Source organism: Gopherus evgoodei, unplaced genomic scaffold (genome assembly GCF_007399415.2).
Source record: "Gopherus evgoodei ecotype Sinaloan lineage unplaced genomic scaffold, rGopEvg1_v1.p scaffold_37_arrow_ctg1, whole genome shotgun sequence".
Classification (NCBI taxonomy): Eukaryota; Metazoa; Chordata; order Testudines; family Testudinidae; genus Gopherus; species Gopherus evgoodei.
Window position 1 is genome coordinate 586,394 of NW_022060049.1, and position 14,373 is coordinate 600,766.

The window sequence follows — 14,373 nt, forward strand, 5'->3', positions numbered from 1 at the left end:
TCTACAACATCTGAGCTGAGACACCCCATGAACCAGACTGAGTCAGTGCAGCAACTGTTCCAACACGGCGTGGTTGAGTTCTGAGAAGACTCTTCAGTTCTGCATAGAAAGCACAGGTGGATTTTTCTCAGCAGCTCTTGTCCAAACTGGGCTGTAGCAGTTCAGTGTCTGGTAACCCTGAATGAGAGGTGAGGCGTCGGGTGCTGACTGCTTGTGGAATTGGCAACTGGAAATAGTCCTAAATACACACAACGAATTACCCACTCTCCTCCAGCACATGCACTCCACTCCTTGCTAGATCTCCTGAGTCAGGGCAGCCCATGGTTTTACACACTGTAAATGCTGCCATATCTAAGCTCAGCAGAGTATGGTTTGGAGCCTAACTTCTGTTACTTTTCAAGTAACGTTAGTTTTGATCTGACAGGATTAGACTCAACTTCTCTCTCTATGGAGGTGGACCACAGCAGCACAAACTGTTGCATATTCCCCTTTCCCCAGGGTCCCGGGTATGACCTGCAGCGACCTTCTCTAGCACTAAATGGAGTTTGGCCTCTGTGACACATCTAGTCCTCACCCTCTGCAGCAAGGTGGCAATCAGTCCTGCTTGTGCTAATGTGTCTTGTCTACTGTCCATTTGGATCTGGACTTTCACAGACCAGCCATCCTACCCAGGCCCCTGCAGATGAACAGTTCCATGTCCCAGTCCCCCTTTCTATTGTTCATCAAGGTTTGTCATTCCAAATGGGTGATTGACCTTTATGTATCACTCAGTTAACTCTTCCACAGCCTAGTTTACCTGAGCACTAAAGCCCTGAATCCAAGCTGATTAGGTGTGGGTGATTCTGCTGAACAGTTGGGAAAGTGACTGTCCGCTTGACATGTTTGACTGTCTCATGCCCTGGCATCCTCATGTCCCAATCTTTCTTAGCCCAGTTATGACGACCAGGCCTAGACTTCCGTTATCCAAGCTCCTGAGATAGCAGTGGGCAGTACTCCCATTGATATTGGGGCCCCTGTGTTAACCTTCACCTAGGCTGCTGGGGTCTGGCTGGGCAATTTGGGGAATAGCCATATACCTGAGTGCAGATTTCAAATCAAGAGGCTTGCCATTACCTTGACATCTTATGTGCCTGCTTGACATTCATAGACTTGCATGGAAGAGACAGCCACTATAAGCACATATGGCAGTTTTTCTGCAGAAATGTGCATGAACTTTGTGAGCTTGTAATGATCAATGCACCAGTTCTGCATGTGCTCAGTAACAATGTTCCAGTCTTCACTCTTAGTTGTTCAAGTGAGGGCTCTTTCCCTCAGAAAGTCCCATCCCTCGTTAATCTCTTGGTGCCACCTGTGGGATAGCCTTGCCATGCATGCCCTTGGGAAAGTCACCAACTTCATAAAATGAAATCCTTTTTAAAAAAAGATCATGTTTAAAACTAGGTCTGAGATTTTCCTTGCTACTTAGCAGGGATGGGGAAAGAGAATGCTCAGGAGCTGACTGTATTCAGTTCTGTTCCAGTGTCAAAGGAGCACAGCTAGCGTGAGGAGCCTGTGTGCCCAGTATGGTTTTAAGGGTTGGTATTGCAAAGAACTGGGGCTAGGGAACCCCAGGCATTTAGAACTTACACCAAAGCTTTGGTTTTCATCCCATCCTGTCACAAAATATTGGACTTTAAAATCACTCCATTCTGATTTATCTTCTTGCTTTTTCCAATGTTAAATCTGACCTGACTGTAGCAGCTGGTACCACTGGGGTCAGCCAAAGCTGAAACTAGAGCCTTATGCTGTCTGACACTTTGGCCTTCCAGCTTTCAAATGGTGTAAAGCGTTAATCTCTAAATTTAGCCATTCATGGGATATTGGCTATTGAAGTAATGTAGGAAGGACTGCTTAGCTGGAGGAGCAACACACAGGTTTTCAGGAACAGTAACATTCTCCAGAGGCTGCTCCTGGGCCAGCGAACACAAAATAAAATGTTGATCCCTGATTACTATGCACAGCCTTTGGCTACCACTTTTTAAAGCTGTTTGGCACATGTAAATGGAGACCCAGAAATGATGGAGAAGTCCTGAAAATCAAGGTTTCCGATGGAATTCCAGCATAACCATGAGGGAGCAGCAGCAATGCTGCCTGGGCCAGCGTGGTAATTTATCTTTCCTTTAGGGCTACCTGTTTAAAACCTCTAGAGAATGCAGCATATAACCTCTTCACTGGAGAGACAACCCAGGCCACTTGAACCAAGTCCCTTTTGGGTTGTAACTGGTGCTTGAAAGACGTTCTCCTCAGTGACTGTATGTATTATGATCGATGTGTTTTGTTTCCGCAGCTATAGATAGTGACTCGGGCAAAGAAATTGACTGCCAGTTATGTGGTGCCTGGTTTGAAACCAGAAAGGGGTTATCGAGTCATGCTAGAGCCCACCTGAGACACCTGGGAGTGAATGATCCAGATGCTAAAGGCTCTCCAATTGATGTTTTAAATGACCTCATCCAAAGTGAAGACTTCAAAAGCCGTCTTTCCTCTCTCCTCCCTAGTGAGAGAAAATCATTAGTGGAGGCTGGGAGCTCGGACAGACCCAGCCCAAAGAGCACAGCAGCAGCACCTGCAACAGGCATGAAACAACCACCTCCACCAAGGCCTTTGGGCAAACAGCCAGCGATCCTCTCACCTCACTCCCTTCCACCATCCAAGAAACTGAAGCCACAAACCCACAGGTTGTCAGCTGAGGCCAGTCTGCAAAGAAAACAGGGTCTTTCCTCCAGCGCGTACTGGGCTTCAGATGCTGGGATGTCTCCACTCAACCTCTGTAGGTTCTCTCTCATCACTGCCTCCTCTTCCCTCCTCCTCTCCCCCTTGTTTACATTAAGCAAGGCCTGATGCCACTCCCTATCAAGCCTTCACCATTGTTTGGCTAAAGCAGGGAACTGGGCATCAAAACTCCTGGGTTTTGTTCCCAGTGCTGGGATGGAGTATGGCCCAGGGGACTGGGAGTCAGGACTCCTGGGTTCTGTGTCAGGACAATGACAGAGAATAAATGGCTCTTGGTCACACACCTTTTTCCTTTTCCCCATAAAGTGCTGTCTCTCACCACTTTCTGAGCCAGCTTCTGTGTCCATCCTCAGACAGGCACACACACAATGTTCCTACCTCAGTCCTGAGTAGATAAAGAGCCCAGCCCCTTCCCTTCCAAGGTAACACCAGGCACCTGCTTGGGCACCATCCATTCAGGAATGAATCCTTGAGTCAAAATGGGTTCTGACTGCTTGACCACCCAGATCAGGGAGGGGAGGCCAGGCTGTTTGGTGCTCTCATGTTGCAGAAAGCCTGTCGCCTTGTACAGGCTGAGCTCTCTCTCTGCTGCTCGATAGACAGGGACTGCTGCACTTTCTAGGATACTCGGTGGCCTAACGTGTACAGTTATGTCATGCTGACTCAGTGCCTGGACCCTGCTAGAAAACCCAGTGCTGGGTGTTTTCATCTTGGGTTGAAATTGCCCTGTCTGTCCTTGGCAGAGGAGGAATCAACCTCTCTTGTCCTTTCATTTCAGGCCAGCATTCATCAGGCCTTTGGCCTGAGTCTGGTCCCCATTCTGGGAGGGGGGTGTCTGTTTCCATTCTCCCCTTACCTTGGTGCAGAGAAGGAGGCAGGTTCTGCTTTTGCCTTCAGATGGAGAGGGGTGATCAGTGACTGTGGCTAGTTTGTGCGTTCTCTTCTCCATAAACTGGTGATTTAATGCTGACTGGCTGCTAAGCTTTCTCCCTTTCAAGCAGCCTGTAAGACGATGTGTAAGTTGCACCCACTCACCGCTAAACATTTACCTCCAGGAGATTGCATGGCTCAGACTGCAGCTTGCTTATGGTGGCAAAAAATTATACCGCATCGTGTTACTCCTCTTGCTCCTTCCAAGCACACATTGAGAAATCAGGGTTTCCTGGATCATGCTGCAGGCAGGCAGATCTGCAGAAACCAAGAGGGGATGGGGTTAAGGATACATTGCATTTGAAGGAAGAGTGCTCAGCACTTTGATTAGCCAAAAATGACAAGGACGCCCACATTTGGTTTAGCTGCTTGGTGGACAGCAAGCCAGTGCGCGATACAAGCCTGGGTTGCCGCGCTTCCTGGACAGATCATTCCAGTGTCTGTGGGAAGGAGATTCAAACAAACGTGGAATGTATGTCTTCATCTGGGCTCTAGCATGCCTGCAGGTCCCCTTCCTTTACTCAGCACCCAACACACATAGACACCCACCTCTAAAGCCTTGGGCAAGCAGGACATGCACACAAAGGAAGATACTGAAATGACTATTCTCCCAGGCCTCCTGGATCACAGCTGCTACCAAGGCCTCCAGCCATTGCGGTTGCTGTGTCTAGGCTCACCAAGAGGGCCTGCTCTCTTCCCTACCATCAAAGCCTGCTCTGTCCTCCCTGCACTGCCCCTGCCTATTGCATTTCCCAGGGATCGTTCAGTGGTTTGATTCCTTTCATTGAGTTTGTTCCTGGATCAGCTTTGCCATTGTCTTGACTTCTGGCGCGTGGAGTGTTTGCTTTGTGCTGTCTGGTTGGGGGGAATGAAATTCCTAGTGTCCCAGTGGCATAGGGCTGTGCCTGCCACGTGCTACAGTAAATGCACGTCTCCCCTCCTTGTTTCAGCCTCTGGATCGGAGCCCGTGAGGGATATCAGATGCGAGTTCTGTGGGGAATACTTCGAGAACCGGAAGGGGCTGTCCAGCCATGCCAGGTCCCACCTGCGCCAGATGGGGGTGACCGAGTGGTATGTCAATGGCTCCCCAATCGACACGTTGCGGGAGATCCTCAAGCGCAGAGCTCAGCCCCGGGGTGGCACCACAAACCCACCAACCACAGGGCAGAAAGCCATGACCAAGACCGTCATCGGCAGCATGGGATCGCTGGAGCCTCACAGCCCAGGAGAGATTCATGTGCCCTCCATGCCCAAAAAGGTCCAGCAGCCAGGAAGTCCCATGGGACACTCTCCTACCTCCTCCCCTCCCCCAACAGCCAGGAAGATGTTTCCAGGGATGGCCCCTTCCTCTTTTCAGAAGAAACTGAAACAAGACCAAATGAGAATGGAGATCAAGCGAGAGATGATGTCTGGGAACCTCCACGGTGAGCCCCATCCATCCAACAGGACCTGGTCACGGGAGGAGATGTCCCCCCTGAACCTCTGTAAGTGTGAGCAGCGGCACTCCTGCTATCATGGAGGGGTGACTTTGACTTTAGTGATCACCTGCCATAGTAGGCAAGAGTTTAGGGGGGGTGGGGAGATCAAATCAGTGTTTGGCCACAGCATGGGACTGAGAGTCAGGACTCCTGGGTTCTGTTCCCAGTTCTGCCACTGGCCACTTCGGGCATGTTGTTTCCCGAACTGTTAATTGGAGATCACACTTATCTCTCATAGGGCGGGTGACAATGTTGGTAGCGTGGTTTGAGATCCTTAGGTGCCACATTACAGATGCGGCTGAATATTAGCAGCTATGTTTAATCATGTTTAACATGATGTCCCGGTGCCTCCTTGCTACAGAGATAGAGGGCTGCAGTAGCAGAGGTATGGCTCACCAGCCTTTGCTGTTAGATCTTCTGTGGCGTGCAGGTTGACGGAGTGGGGGTGCGCCAGTCTGCAATGCCTGGTGAGCCTTCCAGTGGCGTGGGGCTGGATGCTGCCTGCGGATTCTAGGCACTCCCTTCTCTGTCTCTGCTCCCTGCAGCCTCCCGTGCTGACCCCGTGAGGGATATCCGATGTGAGTTCTGTGGGGAGTACTTCGAGAACCGGAAGGGGCTGTCCAGCCATGCCCGGTCCCACCTGCGCCAGATGGGGGTGACCGAGTGGTCTGTCAATGGCTCACCCATCGACACTCTGCGGGAGATCCTCAAGAAGAAGTCCAAGCCCTGTATGATCAAGAAGGAGCCCCATACTTCCAGCATTGAGCCCCCCAAGCCGATGGCAGAGGAAGGTGCAGCCCTCAAGTCCCCTGGGAAAATGCTGCAGGCCATGTCCCTCTCCCCACTGGGTGGAAGGACGGGGAAGCCCAGCCCCAGTGGTTCCAGCATGAGCCGGGAGATCTCACTCTCGCCACTCACCAACAAACCCCACGGAGGCTTCTTGACTCCACTCTCCGCCAAGCGGCCACTGCAGGAAGATCGTCTTGGGGGCCATGGCGAAGTGAAGCAGAAGACCTACATCCAGACCGAGCTGCCCTTCAAAGCCAAGGCAGCTCATGACAAGCCGGCACACACATGTAAGTGGGGGCGGGGGCAGGCAGAGAGCTGTGCCAGGGCTCCATTGTGGTGGGGGAGACAGGCAAAGAGCCCCGCAGGTACAGTGTCCCTTCATAGAGGGTCCAGTGGAGTGCCATGCCAGGGCCCCATCCTATAGAGAGGGATGGGTGGGTGGAGAGCCCTGCTTTGCTGTATCCCAAGGAGAAGGGGATAGGTAGCACACTGCTGGGGTGTTAGCGCTTTCCTTCCCACTTCCCAGCAGAGAGACGTCCTGCTTTGTTGTCTCCTCTATTGCTGCCCCATCCCCAGAAACCAAGAGAGCATAAAGGGACGGGGGAGTCCACTGCTCTGGGTCTCAGATCTGGTGCCACAAACCTGCCACGTTACAAGAGCAACTTGTCTGGTACCAGAGGATGTTCTGAGCCCTTAACCCAGGTACATCTATACTGCAGCTGGGAGGCTGCTTCCCAGCACAGGTAGATGCACTAGCTCTGCTGAAGCTAGCATGCTAACAATAGCAGTGTAGCTGGGGTAGCATGGGCGATGGTTCGCACTAGCACCTGGATACAAACCTGCCCAGACCACCTGGTATGCATCCAGGTGGCTAGTCAGAGTTGCCCACCTGTGCTGTTCCTGGCTACACTGCTGTAAGAACTAGCCTCAGCAGAGCTAGCACCTGTCTGTCTACCCATGCTGGGAAGTAGCCTCCCAGCTGCAGAGCAGACCAACATCCCGTGGGAGCTGGCTGAATAAGCAGTGAGAAGACCTCAGGGCACAGGCAGCAGGATTTAGTTTATCACTTCCCTACCGAGCTTGGCCTGGAAAGCCCCCTGCAGCACTCAGTGGACTACAAAGACCTTTGCCAGTGGTCTCTGGACACCGTATAGCCAAAGTAGCGCAGTTCACTACTGGGTAGCCTGGGCCAGTGGCCTGTGACCCACAGAATGGCCAGCAATCATCATGCAGCCCACTCCATCCCACAGCCCCCTGCAGATGCAAAGGATTGTGGGGAGTTGGGTCACAAGACAGTTCCAGCCATTTTGTAGGTTGCAGACAGTAAGGGGCAGATTCCACAGCCTGTGGAAATGCTGCTCCCTCACACACACACCCCCAGCACCCCAGACCGACCCCGTGGAGGAGGAGGATTGGGGAGAGGGCCAGGGAGCAAGCAACTCCTTCCTGTTGGATCCTAGCACCCCAGTGTTTCTTTGCTTTCCAGCTGCTGGGAGGTTCCCTGCTGGCTGCCAGCTACTTCCCAGGCCCTCTGCAAGCTTTCACTCCCTGCTCTCTCTGTCTCCAGCCAGTGAAGCCTGCTGCGAGCTCTGTGGCCTCTACTTCGAGAACCGCAAGGCACTGGCCAGCCATGCTCGGGCTCATCTGCGGCAGTTTGGTGTGACTGAGTGGTGCGTGAATGGCTCACCCATAGAGACGCTGAGCGAGTGGATCAAACACAGGCCCCAGAAGGCCGGAGCCTATCGCAGCTACATCCAGGGGGGCCGGCCCTTCACCAAGAAGTTCCGCAACTCGTCCCACTCACGGGAGCAGGACAGCACAGGGAAGAGGCTGCCCCTGGGCCTGCAGCCAGGCACCATGCCCCTCATGAGCAAGAGCCTGGTGGGTGAGATGGGGCACAGTGAGCCCAGCAAACTTCTGGAGAGGGGCAGTGGTGGGGGCAGTGAGCGGCCCATGGTCACCTCTCCCCTGTCACTGGTGAAGGTGGAGGAGCATCGCCAGAACATCAACAGTGAGTTGGGAACCACCTCTGATTGCCCCTGAACTCACTGCCAAGCAGGAGCCTGCAAACACCTTTACCCTGGGGTGTCTCGGGATGCTGTGGGCTGGCAAAGCTTGGGAGACCCTTGTCCAGAGCACTGCCCCCGGAGGGAGGGAAGGATGAGCCCACAGGTGGGCAGTCAGCATCCTGTGTTTCCTGTCCTCTCTTCCCAGCCAATGCACCGCATGATGACACAGTTCCTGTTGGTGACAGGTGGTGGGATCCATGGGCAGCAAACGAAGCTACCCCTTGGGGATGCTAGCCCCCTGCCCTGCCTCTTCCTGCCAAGGCCACACCTCCACCTGCTGCTCTCAGCCCTCCCGTGGCTCCTGGCTCGGGGGGCCTGAGAGCTAATCATAGAATATCAGGGTTGGAAGGGACCTCAGGAGGTCATCTAGTCCAGCCCCCTGCTCAAAGCAGGACCAGACCCCAGTCAGCTGGGACCATGATGAAGAGAATTCAAAGCCTGGAGCCTCTTTCTCCCCGCACAATGGCAGAGCTCTGAGTTTGGAGCCCCTCCCCTGTTCTGCCCATCGTGGCCCATGCCATTCCACCCTGAGGCCGTGGTGGGAGATTTTTCCAGGGACTCCAAATTGCCAGAGGCCCCTGGGCACAGGCCCCATTGGCGAGTGCAATAATCCACCACTGCCTTTTCTCTCCCCCATACCCCCCAACCATTACTCACTGCCCATGGTGGGATTATACGGCCAGTCCCCTGGGATGGGAAGCAGGGTGAGGGGAAGGGGGGCATAGTGGGCCCTTGCAGCTCAGCATCAAGCTTGTAACCTGGGTGACGTGCCTGTCAATGGTGCTGTGTTCTGAAGATGCCTCTTCTGTCCTAGAGTTTGAACGAAGACAAGCCAAACCCCCAGAGGCCTCCCTCTCCCGAGAGGAGGAGGCCAGCGACTTCCAGCAGAAAATGGAGGAAGCTCGCCAGCCAGCACCCAGGATGAGACCAGTGCCCTCACTGGTCCCCAGGCCTCCACAGACATCCTTGGTGAAATTTGTGGGTAACATCTACACCCTGAAGTGCAGGTATGTCTACAGAGAGGGCTCCCTGCTCCCCCATCCGGAGTGCTGGATGGCACCCAGTCCGCAGCACTGTCTCCTTGAAGGCATGGACTCCTGGCAGTGACTGTGCAGTACATGCAGAGAGACCCCCACCTATGTGTAGCCTTTCACAATGATTCCTAATGCCAGCAGCTGTCCCTCAGCCTGCCATCAGTGCCTTTAGTCTTAGAGCCCTTTCATACTGTGTGACGCTAGCCAGTCCTGGCTATGACACCCCTCTTCCTTTAAGGTCTTTCCCAGTATTTGCCTGCTTGGAGTTTAAGGTAACGTTTGGTTTCCAGAAAGGGCCATGTCTGTCTGTCTGGTGCTGAGATCAGTGGTAGCTGCTTCCCCGAGACTGGCTTCTCTGGATGCCTGACAGTCAATGCAAAGTCTTGACAGTTAATTAAACAACCTCCTCCAATGCACTGTGCACGTCTGCATCCTCTCTCCCCATTTGTTTGCTCCTTAGAGTTGGGCGGCAGTGCCCAGAACAATGGGGTTGTTCCCAACTGGAGCCATAATAGAAATATTGAATGAGCATCTCGTCCAGGGTCTGACATTGTTCCCCCTTCTCCTCCCCTGGGTGCAGGTTCTGCGAGGTGGAGTTCCAGGGCCCTCTCTCCATCCAGGAGGAGTGGGTGCGACATCTCCAGCGACACATCCTGGAAATGAATTTCTCCAAAGCCGACCCCCTGCGCAGCGAGCCAGAGGCCCCCGAGGTGCAGGCTGTAGCTGAGGCTCAGTAACGGAGCCCGCTGGCCAGCGTCCCTCTGCCCCTCTCTTGTACGAGCACATTTCCAAAGGAGCACGTTGAAGGACTCTGCTGCAGACGGTTACCAAAGGGAGGTAGCTAAATTCTTACTGCTGGGCTCTGCAGCCTCCCAGAGCCCAACTTCCCCTAGGCTGACTCACATTGCATGGGAGTGCCTGCGTTGGGCACTACGTGACATAAGACATTCTTCTGGGGGAGACAACTGTTACAGACTGGAGATGGGACCCCATGGGGCTCCCATGAAGCAGGCAAGGAGGCTGCTGCACGGAATCCTGATGGGTGTGAAATGAGACTCATTTTCCCAGCTGGGAACAGGAGCTCCCTGCAAAAGGAGATGAATGTGAGGATCCCTCTTTCCCGCTAATGAATGCAGATTAGTCCAGAGGCTTTGGTCCAGGGAGGGGAGTGCGTGTTTGCTCTGTTGCGATTCAGGTTTCTATGAGAATTGCAAACATGACAGTCCATCAGGCCATCTGTAACAAGATAGGGAGAGAGGAGAAAGCAACTCTGTCTGTGACGGTGAATGTTGTTAATTATGTATATGGCCCTAGAGTTAATGTATATTCGATTCCTTAGACGACGATTAATTTAGTTCACGTAGATGTCAGAGTCCATTCTTACTGGGTTGCGCTGCATGTTACCCATCCCCCTCCCCCAGACAATACATCATTGGTCAACTTCATCCCACACATTAAATGGCAAGTCATGGATTTACTGATCCTCCACCTGTCTCGTAATGTCTGCATTCATTCTTCCTCTCCCCACAACTTCTTGCTGTCCAGTTGTCGTCCTAACCATTTCACTTGAGATTGTGCAGTGCCCCGCGGGTTTCTGTTGCTGTTAGCTTCCCGAGGCGGTGACCCAACACTACCAGAGGGGGGAGCTTTAGGCTGCACGCTGCCTTCCTTTCCTTTCTTAGCCTTCGATTTGTAGAATGTCTTAAGGTCTCTGCAGTGCGACCTCTCGCCCCACCTGTCTGAAGGGTGGGTGTGTAAACTCCTGACTGAGTTCAGGTGTGTAAATACCGGCTAAGTCTATCCCAGGAGGCATGACAGCAGGCATGGGCTTCCAGGGTTCTTTGGGGAAGTGCTGAGTGCTACTAACACTTTTCCTGCCAATTCAGACTCCAGAACAGCAACAGTGGCGGTCGCCAGCTCTCTCCAGGAGAACCTGGACGTTCTCCACACAGCCCTGCTCGCTGTTGCTTTTTATGTGTAGCTGCATAGAACCTCAACTTTTTTAACTCTAGTTTTGTGTAGAAATAACGAGCATTCATTTTTATTTGGAATCCCAAGCTGAGCAGAGCTTGGAGGGAATTTACCTTTTAACTTTTTTCATTGGGCATATTCTGGTTATTAATGTACCTAGGAATATGTAAATTAGATTAAACTTCTCTTCTGGAAACTAAGCCAAGCATCCTACAGTGTGTGCATTTATATTATCCAGACAGAAAGGAGAGGGAATCGGATGTTGTTTGCACAGGGGACCATCACAATTTAAGAGGCAAAATTCCTTTTGTGATGCTTTGATAGATAAACCCAGTTGGGAGTTTTCTATGAATTGTTACCTCTTTATTTACTGACCAAAAGTCAGCTTGGGAAGATTCGCTTTTAGGAATTTCTGCAGATGTTTTTTCAAGTATCTTTAGATTTTTTCACTAGCAGGAAATCTCCCCCACCACTCCCATTACTGGTTCAGAATAGAATGGCTGCAGAAGGCAACTCAAACCAGAGTCAGCAAAACCATTTAACTGTAATTCACATTTATTCACTGCAGTGACGGGCACCAATTTCAGTTCACAAACTCTGATCCTAAAAGTAATCGCTATGACTGATCTGACCAGCTGTATCCAGAGACTAGAATTTTTTGTAGGAGCTAGATAACAGCAGGTTGTCTAGACAGAGCTAATTTCATAAAAATCAATCATTAAACACCAGTTTAAACTGAATCTTTCCACTCACATGGTAACCGAGCTGCCCAGAAGGGAAGGGGTAGCAGTGCCTCTGCCTAGTGCAGGTGTCTGAAGGCAGCCAGCAATGAGGATCCATCCATGGAGACTCTCCACGAGTTCATGCAACACAAAGCTAAGGCCTGTCCACGTTCAAGGAGCTCAAAAACTTACAGAAGGGCCCCTAGGAATGCTAGCTTCAGCCTCTGTACATCTCATCAAGGTCAAGGCCTCCCTCCAGTCATACGGAATAGGCCAGAGAATTTCACCCAGTGACTCCTGTATCTTGTAGTTGAGCTGGAGCTTGTATTTTGCTGAGAGCGGGGATTGTCGATTAATCTCATCTACTATAGAAAACCATGTCTGTTTTCTCTGCTGCTGCCTCCTGCTCCGTGGGAATGGGAGGGGCAGAAAAAAGTCAGGTCTGATTTCTCTGATCCCCTGCGGAAGCTCTGAGTTGAAGTGAACTGAGCCAGCCTCCTAAGGCATTTCCCACCTCCAAGCCATGTGTATGCTTGGAAAATAGGTGTAATATCCTCACAGAGCCAGGGCAAAGGTAGAGTGTTGCCTGGGAGCAGCTGGTCAAAGTGAACCCTTGAGCACATAACCCCAGAAAGCTTTGCAGCTTACCTCTCTCCCTGCTCCCAGTGTTCCACAGGACTGGTCCAGCTGCTCTCTTTGGAGGGGGTGACTTTGGGCCCAGCAAGAGTTTGGATTTGAATAAACTCTTTGGTTACTATTACATTGACCAGTCAGTTGTGTTTTGGGGGGGTTGCATAATTCTCCCTGCTAAGCCCCATTCTCAGAACTCCCCCAGACTTTTGTTAAACAGACACCAGGAAGTACAGTGAAAGCCTCTGAAACTCTGCGCTTTGAGCTTTTCTTATTCCCTGTAGCTGTCCAAGGAAAAGATTCCATGGCATTGCTTGTAGTTTGGGGTCTTGCCCAAATCTCCTTTTCCCTTTGACAAAACACAAAGAAAAGTCATAAGGCTGGACAAGGCAGCATCTCTTCTTGCTGGGAGGTTACCAGTGTGGTAAGCAACTTTAGTAGTGCCCCTGAGAGCTGGCCAGCTGTTACCAGCATTGGGCTCTTTGAAGCACCACCACATCCCATGCTGCTATGATAAAGGCAGGCTCAGTGTGGAGTTGATGTGATGGCTGAGCCTTTCTTCAGGTGACAAGGAAGGGACGAGAGTGACATGCCAGGGAGAGTGTGGCCACCAGAACTAGATTGGTCTTTATAAATATATCAGAGGGATAAATATTAGGAAGGGAGAGGAATTATTTAAGCTTAGTACCAGTGTGGACACAAGAACAAATGAATATAAACTGGACACTAGGAGGTTTAGACTTGAAATTAGACGAAGGCTTCTAACCATTAGAGGAATGAAGTTCTGGAACAACCTTCCAAGGGGAGTAGTGGGGGCAAAAGATATATCTGGCTTTAAGACTAAGCTTGATAAGTTTTTTGAGGGGATGGTATGATGGGATAGCCTAATTTTGGCAATTAATTTGGCAATTGATCTTTGATTATCATCAGGTAAGTATGCCCAGTGGTCTGTGATGGGATGTTAGATGGGGTGGGATCTGAGTTACTACAGAGAATTCTTTCCTGGGTGCTGGCTGGTGAGTCTTGCCCATATGCTCAGGGTTTAACTGATTGCCATATTTGGGGTCAGGAAGGAATTTTCCTCCAGGGCAGATTGGCTGAGGCCCTGGAGGTTTTTCGTCTTCCTCTGCAGCATGGGGCACGGGTCACTTGGAGGATTCTCTGCAGCCTGAGGTCTTTAAACCACAATTTGAGGACTTCAGTAACTCAGACATAGGTTAGGGGTTTGTTACAGGAGTAGGTGGGTGAGATTCTGTGGCCTGCATTGTCCAGGAGGTCAGACTAGATGATCATAATGGTCCCTTCTGTCCTTAAAAGTCTGTGAGTCTATGGTGGGCAGGACTCCACCAAATCAGATAGGAGGAGAGCTGCTGCTTGTGCTGGCCCAGGCAGATCAGGGCATCTTTTGGGAGCAGAAGAGATAGGTTGAGGTTGCAGAGCTGCACCCTGATAGCACTGCTCGCTCACTTCCCTGTTCTTCAGTAGAGTTGAGCTCTTCAGTTTGCAACCTCCAGTCACTAAGGAATCCAGGAAGGAGGCAATAGCCTCATCTCCTCAGAGCTACCCAACAAAACACTCCTCCAGGGATTCCAGCCAGATCACCTTTATAGAATCGCTCAGCACACCATTGTGCCACCTGTGGCCTTGGGCATGGGGGGGACAGGTGTTAGCAATCCCAAACTGGTGGGGGGGGGGAGTGTTTTACCTTTAAACACAGCCAGCTGATGCAGGCTTTGTATTGCCAGCTTCTGCTTAGTGTTAGAGACCATGCTGTGCTCTGATTACCCTTCACTTGCTTTCAGCAATTAAAATCCAGGCCTCTTGCACAACACAACCCACTGTGCAGCTGCACACGCTGGCTGGAATATGTGACAGACTCCAGCTCCTGCAGGTGTGGAGATGATAAAAAATCAGAGAAGACTGAATCTTACTGCATTGCTGCAGCAAGATCATAGGGGACCCAACGGGGCCACAGCAAATC

The 14,373-nt window shown here is 51.5% G+C and overlaps 1 protein-coding gene across 11 annotated transcripts in view; it reads left to right on the forward strand.

Annotated features, from left to right (window-relative positions):
- The window catches only part of WIZ (WIZ zinc finger), a 160,412-nt gene extending 149,172 nt beyond the window's left edge, over positions 1-11,240 (forward strand). For 10 of the 11 annotated variants that reach the window (XM_030545474.1, XM_030545476.1, XM_030545478.1 and 7 more), the window contains 6 exons: positions 2,327-2,806; positions 4,650-5,183; positions 5,723-6,253; positions 7,534-7,977; positions 8,850-9,042; positions 9,650-11,240. In XM_030545474.1, coding sequence (XP_030401334.1) covers positions 2,327-2,806; positions 4,650-5,183; positions 5,723-6,253; positions 7,534-7,977; positions 8,850-9,042; positions 9,650-9,806 — 2,339 coding nt within the window. In that variant the 3' untranslated portion in view covers positions 9,807-11,240. The remainder of the gene's footprint in view (positions 1-2,326; positions 2,807-4,649; positions 5,184-5,722; positions 6,254-7,533; positions 7,978-8,849; positions 9,043-9,649) is intronic. The other variant, XM_030545479.1, reaches the window with a different exon arrangement.
- The last annotated feature ends 3,133 nt before the right edge of the window (positions 11,241-14,373 follow it).